The sequence below is a fragment of the Nyctereutes procyonoides genome, unplaced genomic scaffold (assembly GCF_905146905.1).
Source record: "Nyctereutes procyonoides isolate TBG_1078 unplaced genomic scaffold, NYPRO_anot_genome, whole genome shotgun sequence".
NCBI classification, from domain to species: Eukaryota; Metazoa; Chordata; class Mammalia; order Carnivora; family Canidae; genus Nyctereutes; species Nyctereutes procyonoides.
In genome coordinates this window covers 38,597,858-38,612,097 of record NW_026575046.1, presented here as the reverse complement: position 1 = coordinate 38,612,097, position 14,240 = coordinate 38,597,858, and the positions used below count along the sequence as shown (strand labels likewise).

Below are 14,240 nucleotides of genomic sequence, written 5' to 3'. Positions count from 1 at the left end.
TGGCACTTTTGCTTCTTAGATCTCATATAGTACATATCTTTATTAATATTTAAAAGAAGGCAGCCCCGGTGGCTCAGTGGTTTAGCGCCGCCTTCAGCCCAGGGTGGGATCCCCTATTGGAGTCCCATGTTGGGCTACCTGTGTGGAGCCTGCTTCTCCCTCTGTGTCTCTGCCTCTCTCTCTATGTCTCTCATGCATAAATAAATAAAATCTTTAAAAAATATATAAAACAACATATCTATCATTCATATCTCATATAGATTTTTAAATTTATGTATTTATTGGGATGCCTGGGTGACTCAGCGGTTGAGCATCTGCCTTTGGCTCAGGGCATGATCCCGGAGTTCCAGGATCAAGTCCCATGTCGGGCTTCCTGCATGGAGCCTGCTTCTCCCTCTGCCTGTGTCTCTGCCTCTCTCTCTCTGTGTCTCTCATGAGTAAATGAATAAAATCTTTTTTAAAAAATTACGTATTTATTCATCCTGATCAGAACTTTAACATTTTTATACAATTTTAATTCCTTCAGGGAAATTCCAGTGAATTTATATTTTGGTTTATTCATAGGCCATCTGAATTTATGTGGGTTATGTTTTTAATGATAACAATACAATATAATTTAGTGACTCAGGTTCTGGAATCCCATGAATAAAATACAAAAGATAAATTTAATTTGCAAGACATTAATGAGAAGCTCCACTGCATCTTTTCCTGATATCTTTTAAAAGATATCTAAGTATTTTTCACTCTTTATTATTAGGAAAGCTGTAAAAGTTAGGTCATATATATTTGCATGTGTTTAATTTTTCAATCACTTTGAGATACCATTAAATATTCCTTCAGAGAAGATTAAGAACAAGAAGAGGAAGAGGAAGAAGAGGACGAAGAAGAAGAAGAAAAACTAGGTCTGCTCTCAGTTTACCCTATGCAGTATATTGAGCTGGCTTTTGAACTTGACCGCTCTGGCACTGTCATGGAGTATTGGTCTTTCATCTTCAGAAATCAGTGATGCAAGAGCCTACATGTGCTTTCTATTAGCAACATTCTATCCTTGGTTAACCCAAAATGAAGTCAAGAAGATTGGGATTTTAAAGATCAGTAGTAACCAAGAAGTATTAAAATGTGCTGCTCCATTATGTCAGATTCCAACATCTTAGATATCAAAATAAACTTCAAATGTTTCACTTTCAACTTCTAAACAGGTTGGAGGGTTCTGTGTCCAAGTTTCTCATTGTGTAAATACATTCATGTGTTCATGAAATAGAAGCAACGTGAAATGCAACTAAATATGAACTTTGAATTCATTTTTCTATTCAAATAATTTTTATTTGAAAAGAAAGTATTAGCTAACCTTTTTGAGCATCTATCAGGTACTGTTCTAAGCATTTTATAAGTAACAATTCATTTTTCCTGCATAGCAATTCTATGTAGTAGCTGTTTTTGTTGTTGTTGTTACAATTTACAGATTAAACAATGGAAAACAGAGAAAGGTTAAGCAACTTGCTGAACTATCACATCAGGATAAATATATAATGAATCCTTGGATTTTTCTTAAGGGCTCTATTACTATTGGGTGACTTTTTTATTCACTCAGAAGATATTTATTGGAAGCAAGAGACAGAAGTATAAACATTATGAATACCTCCACTATGCCAAGCATTTGGATGAGCAACCATCACCCAAATCCAAACATGTATATATCCCAAGTGACTCTCCTCTGCCAGGTATTATCTAGCAAGCGCCATGTCAAATAGCTGGCATTTTGACAAAAGTCTATATTCAATAATGATATTTTTACCTGTTAAGCAATTATTAGGCATCTCCTATACAACTGTATTGAAACACCATAGATATTCCCATTTCATTTCATTTCATTTTAGAGAGGGAGAAAGAGTGCCGAGTGAGAGTGAGAGTGAGAGAGAGAGAGAGAGAGAGAGAGAGAGTACACACGAAGGGGGGTGGATGCAGGGGCAAAGGCCTGACTCCAGTCTCCATCCTGGGACCCTGGGATCATAACTTGAGCTGAAGGCAAACACTTAACCTGCTGAGCCACCCAAGTGCACCAAGAGCACTGTAATTCTTTGAAAAATAATCAATTTCCACTTTTTTGGATATTGACTCGCTCTCTTTGGAAGAAATGTGATTTAATGAATATTATAAGAGCTAAGAGTGAAAGGACTGATATTTTAGTCCTGTATTACACTAACTTGCCACGTGTCAGAAGGCAAACAACTTAACTAGTCTTTTTTAACTGGCTTTTTTTTTCCTTTAAATTGGGAAGTAATATCCGCCCTGCTTACCTCCTATACTTGTAAACATTCAACTCTCTAGATGCAAAAGTTCTTTGAAGACATGTATATGATATACAAATATAATTTGTGCTTTGCAGGGGAGACTTTGGAGGGTGGGCATATTTTTCATATTTTTATTATACAGAGCTCTATCCCAGCAGCTGTGCAGTGATGAGCATGCTAGGTGCTCAATAAATAACTGTTGAATAAGTAGAAACATGTCTCCAAAATGTACTGTGCATTTATAGTGCACACAATATGTTTGTATTTACTCCTTAAAACCATTAGAATTACTACTGTTCTGGGTTATTTGCAGGGGATATTTTTTGGAATTGAGATATGCTGCAAAATCAAACTTGGAGATCATGTCTATGAATATTTAAAAAATAATGACTCACTTCTTCATAATTGCTACTCTTCTGACTTGAAACCAAATATATTATAATTCAAAAATTTTGTATGGGGGAGTTTGATAGCATTTAATACTTCATTGATAACTCCAGCTATATTTTTCTCTGCTTTGGTCTTCTCCTAGGGTACCATCCAGGGTCATGTAATAATATGACAATATTTGAGAAAATGAGATTCATAATCAGATGAACCAAGGTGCAAGTCAGAACTATATACTATTTCCTACTTGCAAGCTATTAATTTCAGTAAATATTTGTAGCTTCCTGTGGGCCTAATTATACTGCCCTCATGAGATTGTGGGGAAAACCAAATGTGGTGATATACTTCAGGTACCTAACATGATACTGAACATAGTAACCTTTGGCTGTGACTGTTACCATTAACATAGTTCATCTTTTAAATAAGTATTTTTTTCTGTTTTGTTTGTTGTTTTGTGTACCTATATATGTGTGTATGTGTGTGTGTGTTCTTCTTTTTACAGATGGATATACCACTGATGACATTGAGTTTTACTGGCGTGGGGATGATAACGCAGTAACAGGAGTGACGAAGATTGAACTTCCACAGTTCTCTATTGTGGATTACAAACTTATTACCAAGAAGGTTGTTTTTTCCACAGGTTTGTATCAGGGAAGAGGGGTAAGGGCAAAGGGGCTTGAGGACATTTTGTCAAAAAAGTTCACTTATATTATGATTAGAGTCCCAGGGAAAGATGATGACTAGAGATTTAGATTTACTGAAAACCTTCAGTTCCTCCTCAAGCTCACTGCTCCCTGGGGACCCATATGTTTATTTCCCAGGAGGCAGCCCCAACAAAGCTGAGAGGGTTAGTTCTATGTCTCTCATCTACCAAGAATAAATTAATAGTTAGAGACAGAATACAGAAAGAGAAATTAAGACAGAACTCCTCATAACCTGTTGACAAATACTGGGGAGAGCCGAGTAATGGTTCGCTCAAGTCTGACTATGATGAAATTCTCTAGAGGCAGTAAGGTAGAAGAATTCCACATTTTCCTTAAGGGTTAGGAATTTCTTTATGTAGTCTTACCTTCTGTTTTGGAGGTAAAAGCCCTTCCAGATGTTCAGATAGATTATCCTGCTGCTTTCTCCACTGTTACTCTTCCAGCATTGAGGTCTTAGGTTGTCAAATTTGGTTTCGTCAGCATAAAATTTTAACAAAAAAGCTCAGGAAAGTAATACTTTGCTATATACTCATTAAAGGGAAAAAAATAAACCCACAGGAATATTTCTTTTTATGTTGTTCTTATTGGAATGAATTCCCCAGGCACAGGAATAGCTAGTACTGTAACCATACATTTTTAATCATACTTCTGCTAAGGACTCAGGCACTTCCTTTCCCTGCAAACTTCTTCAAGTAAGAGGAATATAATGTAGCCTCTAGCTTTAAAAAATAATTATCAGAAACTTCTCCTAAATTTGAGGTCCTTTGAATCCCTGAGACTATAGAAATGAGTTCACACTTAAAATATTCTTTCTTCAATATTATGACATTTACTTGAGCCCAAGATAGTTAGATGGTTTTCTCTTAATATTAGGAAGAATATCACTCCCAACACATTCTACTTATCACTGTGACTTTTCTATGTTCTAAGACTATGTTCAGTTATGTATCTTGTTTAAAAAGTTATTAAAGAGTAGTTCCCCAGGTCATCACAATCAAAGGACCCAGCTTCAGGAATTTGATCCTGAATTTGATCCTTTAGTTTTGTCTCCCACAAATATTCTTTGAAAACAGGGATTCTCCACTTTTTGATGAGTTAGGAATCCCTTTAAAACTTTGATAGAATCAATGGAATTAGAAAAAAATATGATCCATATACATGAAAACCTTCACAAAACTTTAGGGAGTTGCCCTAACATTGATCCCAGATTTACAATGAATTTTATGGCTTGTGAAGAAACTTCCAAAATATGAGCAGATTATGCAGCCTTATTCTTATATACAAAAACAAAAAATCTGACCGTATGGCCTTGTTGAGAAACCACTGAGGTGGAACAATGGGGCTGTTCCAAATTATCTTGTCTTCATAGCTATAGAGAATGAGTATCTTTGATCCAGTGCTGGAGGCTGAACATGGAAGATCTGAAAGTCTTTTAATTACACGGCATCATGGGTGTACTTAACACTGAGTCACTCTTGCTAATTAAAAGCCCAGTGTCCTCAGACTACTTTTGCAGGAAAAAGTGCGCTTCACCAGGAGCTAAAATTGAATTTAAGGAAAATAAACAAATGATTTAGGGTCCTTAAAAGGAAATATCCTATAAATACTGATTGATAATGATGATGTTCTAAAATTGCCTTTCTAGGTTCCTATCCAAGGTTGTCCCTCAGCTTTAAGCTTAAGAGAAACATTGGTTACTTTATTCTGCAAACATACATGCCTTCCATCCTGATCACTATCCTCTCCTGGGTCTCCTTCTGGATTAATTATGATGCATCAGCTGCAAGAGTGGCATTAGGTAGGCTATTTTCTAACTGCTTATGGAGCGTGACTCTGTGTGTTCATGTGTGTGTGTATGTGCAGGCATGTCCACTCACATACTTTCTTTACCCTGGTATTTATGATGTGTGACAAGATTGGACTATGCACATTACAAGAATTTGGCTATGAGACTTTGGGTTATCTAATTCAGCATTAAATCAATTAAATACAAATTAAAACTCTTTCATGTCAAAATTAGTTAACCATATAGCAGTTGGTAATGAAATTAGTCCCATCAATTTAATATTTTTATTGAAGCATAGTTCATGTAATATCACTTGATAATTGTTCAATTTGCATCAGTAATTCCTTACCTGGCTCCTTCCATCTTTTCTATTTTTTCTGAGTGGAAGACAAGGAAATGTATTATGTAACTAACAGAGAGGAAAAAGACTTCTAAAGTCTTATTAAGATTTTGCAGTAGCATGGTAGAGGGCAGAAGACAACAAAGTAAGAGTGCTGGGAAATCATCCATAGCACCGCTTATCTTGTGCTTGATTTTTTTTTCTATTATTAATACCAGAGGAAGAGAATAAATTATATTTCATGAACATTTTTATGTTACTAACTCCAGATATAGTAAATTATGATATTTTACACTATTTTTATTATTTTGAGTTCTGACTAAGCCCTTTAAAATGTCGGGCTGTTAACTGCTCCACTGAAATTTCAATTCAATCATCACTTCCTTAGAGAAGTCATTCATTTATTCATTCCACAAATATTTGTTGAACACCTACTATGTGCCAAATTTACTAGACACTAGAGATAAAACAGTGCCCTTATGGAAGATGTGCCAGCAGTAAAAAAAAAAAAAAACAATAAACTTATTTTGTTTAACGTGTGAACTAGGTAATACAGTAAGTCTATAGAGGGAAATAAGCAAGGTGTAGGGGCAGTTGGATATGCCAAGAGGTACAGTTTACAATAATTATCATTGTTAACTTCATTCAGAAACTATCAAAGGAACAAAGACTTAAGACAGAGTGACTTAGATGTCTGAATAGGAATAACCCAGCATACTACAAATGCCCTGATGGAGGAAAGTGCCAAGGATGTCAGTGAGGTGGCCAGAATGCAAAAGGGAATTCAAGGGTCAAGATTAGTTGGGGAGAGTGGACTATAAGATTCTGAAGCAGTTGCAGGGCCATGATAAAGGCTTTACTTTTATTCTGAGTGAAATTAGAGAGTCATTGAGTGAAGAGGTGACATGATTTGATTTCAGATTGAAAGGGATAACTCTGGCTGCTGCGTTAAGGTGAGATTGTGGTGGTTCAAGATGGAAAGGAGAAGTAATGACCTCCTGGACTGAGTCTAGTCATCTGTGATATATTCTTTTAAAATGCTAGAGAACTTCCCTTTGTAAACCAATTGCAGTTATAATTCATATTTATTTGGTTTGTGTTGTCCTTTTTCTTCATGGTACTGAAAGATACATTGAAGAAAGGTCCATATCTAATTTTGCTTCTGTTATACCTGTGATACTTCACACAATGAATGGTGTTCAGTAAATATTTGCTGAATAAAGTAATGAATGGAATTTGTAAATATCATATTATTCCAAAGTGAAAATCTACTGTCAATTTTATGTCTATTACAGGAATAATAATAAATTATTTACTTTTTTAAAAGAAATTTGTAAAATGTCTTTTAATGGGAGTAGTTTATTACTTGAGTCAGAAATATCTTAAAATGAGACAAATAAAAAGCAAAGTCAGCATTGTTAGTTTTATAATATACATGTTGAACAGAGTAATCTAGTTGAAAAAATGTAAAGATAAAACTGGGAAATGTTTCAAAATGACTGATGTTCTAGAAAAAATACAAAAACTCTAAGACACCTAGATCTAAAGCAAGAACAGAGTTTTTCTGGCCCTGTTCAAAATCAGATGTGCAAATTTATTTTTTCTGTAGCTGTTTTATGAGCATGTAGAAAAACAATACAAAAATTATTTTCTTTTTAAAGAGATAAAATTAAAGTGGGAAACTTATACTCCCAAAAAATCATAGAAATGAAACTTAACTCAGCTTTCTGAGTCAGAGACACCCATTCAAATTTTGATTTTACAGTTTCCCATCTGTGTGATCTTGATCTCTGGGCTCTATTTTTACATCATTATTTTGCTATAAAAGTCGAACTTGTCATACTCTGGGACAAGTTCAGGACTCTGAACTCCCAGTGCTTTTACCTGGCTTTTCTCTGTCTTTCCCTCCAATTATAGAGGGAAACTGCTCTTCACTGTTGGAGATGACCACTCAGTGGGATGAACAATTATAACCTGATCCAGTATGCCATTTCCCATATTCATAATGCTTCTATATTATTTATCTATGCATTACATGCCTAATTGCCCAATCCAGAAACCTCAGGGCTAGACACCTGCCTCTCTGTTACTGATCATTTCCAGCCTCCAAATTTTTATAGTCATTTGTATATATCATTTGTATAATGTATTCATGGGTTTCAGTACTATTATGATTATTTAATTTATTTTCTCTTTATTACTTAGATTATTCTGGAAAACTATTAGCTGATATTCTTTATTCCTATTTCTTATGCTTTCCTTCTGTCCTCCACACTAGTACCAGCATGTTTGTCCTAAACACAATTTGTCCCTATGCCTCCCTGCTTGAAGCTGGTTAATGGCCCCACTTTGCCTTCAGTTTTAAGTTCAGACTCTCCATTAGGCTCTGTATATATGGCTCTCCATTATGCAGCCTTACTTAATCTTCACTCTCCTCATTGTGCTTCTTGTCATATCCTAAAATGTACTGACACTGACTTCCTTGAGATGCTTTTGATAGGCCAAGTACTTTCTCCCCCCCACACAAAGCACCCCTTTACAAAAGCTCTCTCTACCACACCTTTAACCTCCAGTCCTTGGTTGCTTGGTATCCCCCATGTATCCTTCAGGACTCAGTTCCAGATTTCCACTTCCTCACCTGTCTCCTGCCATATCATGAAACTCAACTAGGATCTTCTCTGTATCATCAGTGCTCACCCAACATACATGTCTACCATAGCCTTTAATTCACATCTCTAGCCCCTCACAAGATATATAACTATAAATATAAAAATATAAATAAAAGAAAAGTTTCAGAGTGATTAATGCTACTGTAAATAAATGATTTAAACGTATTGCCAGGTCCTATCACAGGGCAGGTATGTAATCAGTACTCAGTAAGTATTTTGTGGCATATATAAATGAGTAAACAAGTACAATTAACTTTAACTATGATGAAAGTATCCAGGAAACAGGAACATTGTTATTCTAACTCTACCATTTTTTTCAGGAATTACAACTGTCCTTACAATGACCACGATCAATACCCACCTGCGGGAGACTCTCCCTAAAATTCCCTATGTGAAGGCCATTGACATGTACCTTATGGGGTGCTTTGTCTTTGTTTTCATGGCCCTTCTGGAATATGCTTTGGTCAACTACATCTTTTTTGGGAGGGGACCCCAACGCCAAAAGAAAGCAGCTGAGAAAGCTGCTAGTGCCAACAATGAGAAGATGCGCCTGGATGTCAACAAGGTAAATTCAGAGGGCAAGCCCTCTTTGCTTGTTAAACTCATAGAAGAATGCCAGCAATATAGGTTAATAGCCTTGTTTAACAAATGAGGAAACCAAGGCCCAGGGAAGAGAATGGGTAGTTTTTCCAAAATCATAAAGTTAATTAGTGATGGAGGCACAATTAGGGCCAAAAGCTCATGATACAACATTTGGATACCCCTTACCTTACTTAACACTAGGTTTGCCCAAACCATAGTCATCTGAGAACTACCCTTGTGACATTTTCCAAATATGAGTATAATGTATACTATTATTTACTTTATATTTATTTATATTTACTCACTTTAATTAAAAGAGGAAATTTTATATCACTTAAATCAATATTACTTACTGGAAGATAATCTTAAGTAAGAAATATGAAACTACATTATTAAATTCTAGGCTATACTAAATGAAGGCTCAAGCCTGAGCCCATTCTCTGATTTAAAAGGGAGATAAACAAGTACAGAGATGTACAATAGAGACACAAACAACAAATGAAGTCTTCCTCTTTGAAGTCATCAGAAGAGTAGAAAGATAAGTGGAGGGGAAAAAGAATAGTTTCCTCCTTCAGTGACAAAAAATCACTTAATGCCTTGCATGCATACCACTTAAAATCACTGAAGCACGTGACTATAAGAGACACCATCTTGCTTAAATTACGTATAGTCAAAGAATGATTTCCATGCAATTGTAAACCCTGATTAGTCTTTAAGGCAGTGGTTGTAAACCTTGAGTACCCAATTGAATCACTAGGAGAGCATTAACAAATACTGAAGCCTGGGTTCCTTTCCCAGAAATTCTTACTTGAATGTACTATATTATGCCTGGGCATCATATTTTTTATAAATTCTTCAAATGTTGTCTAATTTGCAGCCAAGATTTAGAATCTCCATTTTGAGGTGTTTGACAGCCATCCCAATGGATCTATCCCTCTTTACTAGCCAAATGTGACTTCACCTGGCTTCCTCTATCAAGCTTTCTGCACTAAAGAGAATATTTATATATGTATTTTCCTATAGTCGAAATTTAAATCCTTCATATTAGACAAAAAACAAGGTCTTATTTTAATATCTGCCATAAATAATGCTTATAAAGTAGTGCATAGAGCTGAATTTAAAAAATAGATCATAGTGATGAAACTAGGAAAACAGTAATACTTTTAAACTATCTGGAATTATTAACCATATCAATCATTATTTAACTGACATTTTAATATTTCTAACTTCAATTGAATTCCAAGGATAGCACACTGTAAATAATCTCTACAGTTGAATTTTATTTGAAGCAAACCCAATGAAAGCTTCTAGATCACTAATGTTTTCACATATCCATAGGCCTTTTTTTTTTTTTTGGACTTTTCTCTAAGAAAAGTCACTCCTTCCCTGGGAGATGATATTTGTAATTTTAAGTATGGCCCTCGAAAGCTAATGAACCATGGGTCTAGAAAATTGTCAATTTCTTTACAGTACTTGAGGTTTCACTTATTAGAATCTGTCAATAGGTTCCAAGCTAGAATTATGGCCCTCTCAGTCTGTCAAATGAAAGAACGCCTTTTAAACCAATTCTATGATTTCTCTGAAATAGTAGCTTTAGATAAATAAATAAATAAATAAATAAATAAATAAATAAATAAATAAATAAATAAACAAACAAAACTATCTCATAGGACTGCAGTTTGAAATGAGTCTAAATCAATCGCCTAATGAAATGCTGACTTAATAAGATAACATCTGATCTCTTTTCACTTTCATCTACTCTATTTTTTTCATCCCAATTTGCATTTAAATGATAAATTTAAGAGCCGGAGAGTGGCAGTTTTATAGTAGACTGAACCTGGAGAGCTTCAGAGTTTAAATTCAATGTACTGAGATGCAGATAGAGAATGATTTACTGGGCAAGTACCCTGCAGTGGTGTAAAGCCCATCTTCTTGGCTGAAGTTGGACCCACAATTCAGAGCCTAGAATATGAGAGAACAAAAAAGATATCAGAGTTCTTCTAGTACATGGTTCTCAAAATACAAGCTACCTTTCCCCCAGAGGATCTTTGGCAATGTCTATACTTTGGATTGTCAAAACTGAGAGGAGGGGATTGCTACTGGTATGTAGTGAATAGAGGCCACGGATGCTGCCAAACATCCTTCTGTGCATTGAACAGCCTCCTCATAACATCCAGCCCCAAATATCGATAAGGCTGAGGTTAAAAAACCCTACTCTAATCCAGTCTTCTAGTTTCAAATATAGGAAACTGAGGTCCTGAAAAATACAGGATGCTTGTTGTGTTCTTAAATCTCTTAAACACAAGTGGTTTCTCCACTTTCTTTAATCAAAATGTATAATAATATCAAGACATCAGAAGTTTTAATTTAATACAACAGTTCTAAACAAGTATTTTGGAGTTAGTCAGTTTCAGTGTTTACCGTCCATTTACAGTTTTGTGATAATACATAATAAACAACAAAATAAGCAAACAAGAAAGACTCTCACCATTCAGTTTCCTTATCTTTAAAAATGGGGTTAATTCTTCTCTCATAGGTTATTATGAAGATTACTTGTGATAATGTATAGAGAGGTAACATAGTCCTCAATATATAGTAAACAGTAAGTAGTAAATACTAATAAAATATTAAAATATTATAGATGATAGGAATTCTTACTTTTAAAGTAAAATTTACAGTCTCCAGACATATTGCCAAAGCTTCTTTGTATATTTTGCACAGTAAATATATAGCATACATGGTGCAGTCCTATTCCTAAAAGAGAGTACTATCTATTGAGGAATGTTTCATGTTAGAAGTTTTAAAGCCAATGCAAGGAAATAATTTTCAACAAGTATTAGCTATAAAGTCTATAGCAAACCAACTACAAACTTTATCATTTCTTAGGCCAGAATACTTAGAGCCATCCTGATTTGATTAAAGCAAAAAAGTAACCATCTCACATTCCAGATTCCCATGGTTTCTTTTTTATCCCAGCATGAAAAGTGAAAAGAGATCTACATAAGGCTCTGATTGCACATCACTTTCTTTTGTGTTGGCATCATGAATAATGCCACTCTACTTTTTTTTTTTATCAAGAATGTCCCTTCTTTTCAACTGTAATTCTGTTTTTTTCTCCCCCCCCCCCCCCGAAAAGCTCGGGCACATATAATCAGCTAAGTATTGTTAGATGCTCTAGAAAAATCAGTCACTAGGAGAGAGATTGACCTTTTTAGCTTCCCTTGATAGTTTCCTAGAGATGCAAGCAGCATGTCAGATCATCTAAAGTGATTTTTAAACTTTGCTCTGTCCTGAGGTCAGGGAGGGATGAAAATGGGAAGGCTAGCCAGGTGGAAGCCAACTATAGCTTCAGTGGCATACTTCCACATTTTTCCAATCTCTTCTCTGTATTGGTTTCCCGTGTTTTTAATTTAACAAAAGTATATGCAGCTCTTAAAACAATTCTCATCTTGCCATGTAATTGATGTGAAAACTAAGGCTCTAAAGGAGAGTAAAATATCCAAGTTTGCATAACAAAATGAAAATTTCTGAGATTGATCTGGATTTCCCAGTCTGGTATACATTCTGCTATGCTAGGAAGTACAAAAATAACATATAATTTAAAAGCTAATTCCACGTTAGTCCATATATTCAATTCAGTTGACTTCACCCGAAAAAAAAAATCTGTTTACTTATGAGAGTCCATGGCCAACAAACAGCATCACTTTGATTGTCTCCATGTAGCAAATGAAGCTGTAGAATACCAAGGAATTTCAGTAAACCTCAAACCAACAAAAGATCTACTTTTTTCCAACTGTCTTCTGGAGTTGTTAATGGATATATATATATATATATATATACATATATATATATATATACTTATATTTATATTTTCTCTCTCTACCCTAGTATTAGGAGAGCTCTTCCTATTATCCCTTGCATTCTTCTATTTGTGTGTGTGTATGTGTGTGTGTTTCCTTATAGAATTTGCTCTTGATTAATTTCACTTCCTTTTCTTGCTTATGCCTTTACGTTTTCAATACTCCTTTCTTTTAAGATTTATGTTGTTCATTGTTTATTTTGCTGCCAATAGCTAACTATATTTATATATATTTATCTTTGAGAATTTGTTACTTCTGCCTTTTCAGCACCTTGACTCCTACATATCTGAAAAGCTTCCAATATCTTAATTGCATTGAGGGAGCCACAACTACCAATTTTCCAAATAAAGCTGTGCCAAAAGATCTCCATTTGGGGAGTATCCTTTATTCTACATTCATAGGTGTTGTGAATCTCTGTATTGCCTTTTTCCATTATGCCTGAATTTTTGTTATGCAAAGCCACTAAAACCTTTTAAATCTATTTATTTCTAGTGCTTGGAATTAGATTTTTTTAAATGATCATTTTAAAAAAATACAGCTAATTCAAAATTCTACTCTTTCTAAAGACCAGTAGCATTTATCTATATCCAATTTACTTTAACCACAAATCCTCATCTAGTGGCATCAGTCTACTTAATTAGCACATTCTCTACTTTGTCTTCCAGATTTTTTATAAAGATATTAAACAAAATGGGACCCAATATCGATCCTTGTGGGACCCAACTGGAAACCTCTCCCCAACTAGACGGACTACCAATTACGATTTCTCTCTGTATACGGTTAGATAGCCAGTTTTTAATCCATTTATTTGTATTTCTGTTGGAGCCAATTTGTTTAGCTGTTCCCTGTAAAATAATGTATGGGGTCTTTGCAGATAACCAATGGACTTATATCCACAGAGACTTGGAAATAAGTTAAATATTTTCATGAGACCCTAATGGGGTTTTCCTATTTGTTTGTTTTTAACATAGCTGTGATGAGCCTAAGTTTCAGTGTTCCACTCAGTCATTATTATTGTGCTAGAGAAAGAAACCAAGTGCATCATATTTTGAGATTCCTTTTCATTCGTATTGAGAGGATAGAATGTCATTATATGCCGTGGCATTTCTTAGTTTTCTTGTGTTTCTTTTGGCTAGTGGAATAGATAGAGAATTATACATCCTTTTGTTGATTGGCTCAGAACTTAGAGACCTATATTTTCTGTCCTAGATTATTAATTTATGTCTAGGAATGTTATGTTTGCATCAAGTCCTTGTTGCTTTATTGGTATATAGATTACAAATAACTATTACCTTGGTGGACTCAGAACTATTATAATGATAGGTAAAAGGCAGTAATTGAGATTGTTCCTTGTTATAGCTCTTGACTTAAATGAATTCCAAAGAAAACTTTTTTTTGTCTAATACTTAACAGTTTAGTTTCTGAATCCTTATGTGTTTGCAATTCTTAATTGGCAAATCTTCCATATCTCCCTCCACATTGGAGAAGAAGGAGAATTGTCACCATTCTACCTTATCATCCACTACTTATCCAACTACATATTTTTAAATTTTCCATTTCTTGGTGAGGCAGTGAATGATAGTGAATGCTTGTGAATCTTTCCTATGAGGACTTGATGCTT

General features: G+C 34.8%; 1 protein-coding gene across 1 annotated transcript in view; it reads left to right on the top strand.

The window, feature by feature from the left end:
* The window catches only part of GABRB2 (gamma-aminobutyric acid type A receptor subunit beta2), a 240,461-nt gene that overhangs the window by 190,667 nt on the left and 35,554 nt on the right, over window positions 1–14,240 (top strand). The window contains exons 6-8 of the mRNA XM_055325413.1: window positions 3,181–3,318; window positions 5,028–5,180; window positions 8,498–8,742. Of these exons, the coding sequence (XP_055181388.1) occupies window positions 3,181–3,318; window positions 5,028–5,180; window positions 8,498–8,742 (536 nt within the window). The remainder of the gene's footprint in view (window positions 1–3,180; window positions 3,319–5,027; window positions 5,181–8,497; window positions 8,743–14,240) is intronic.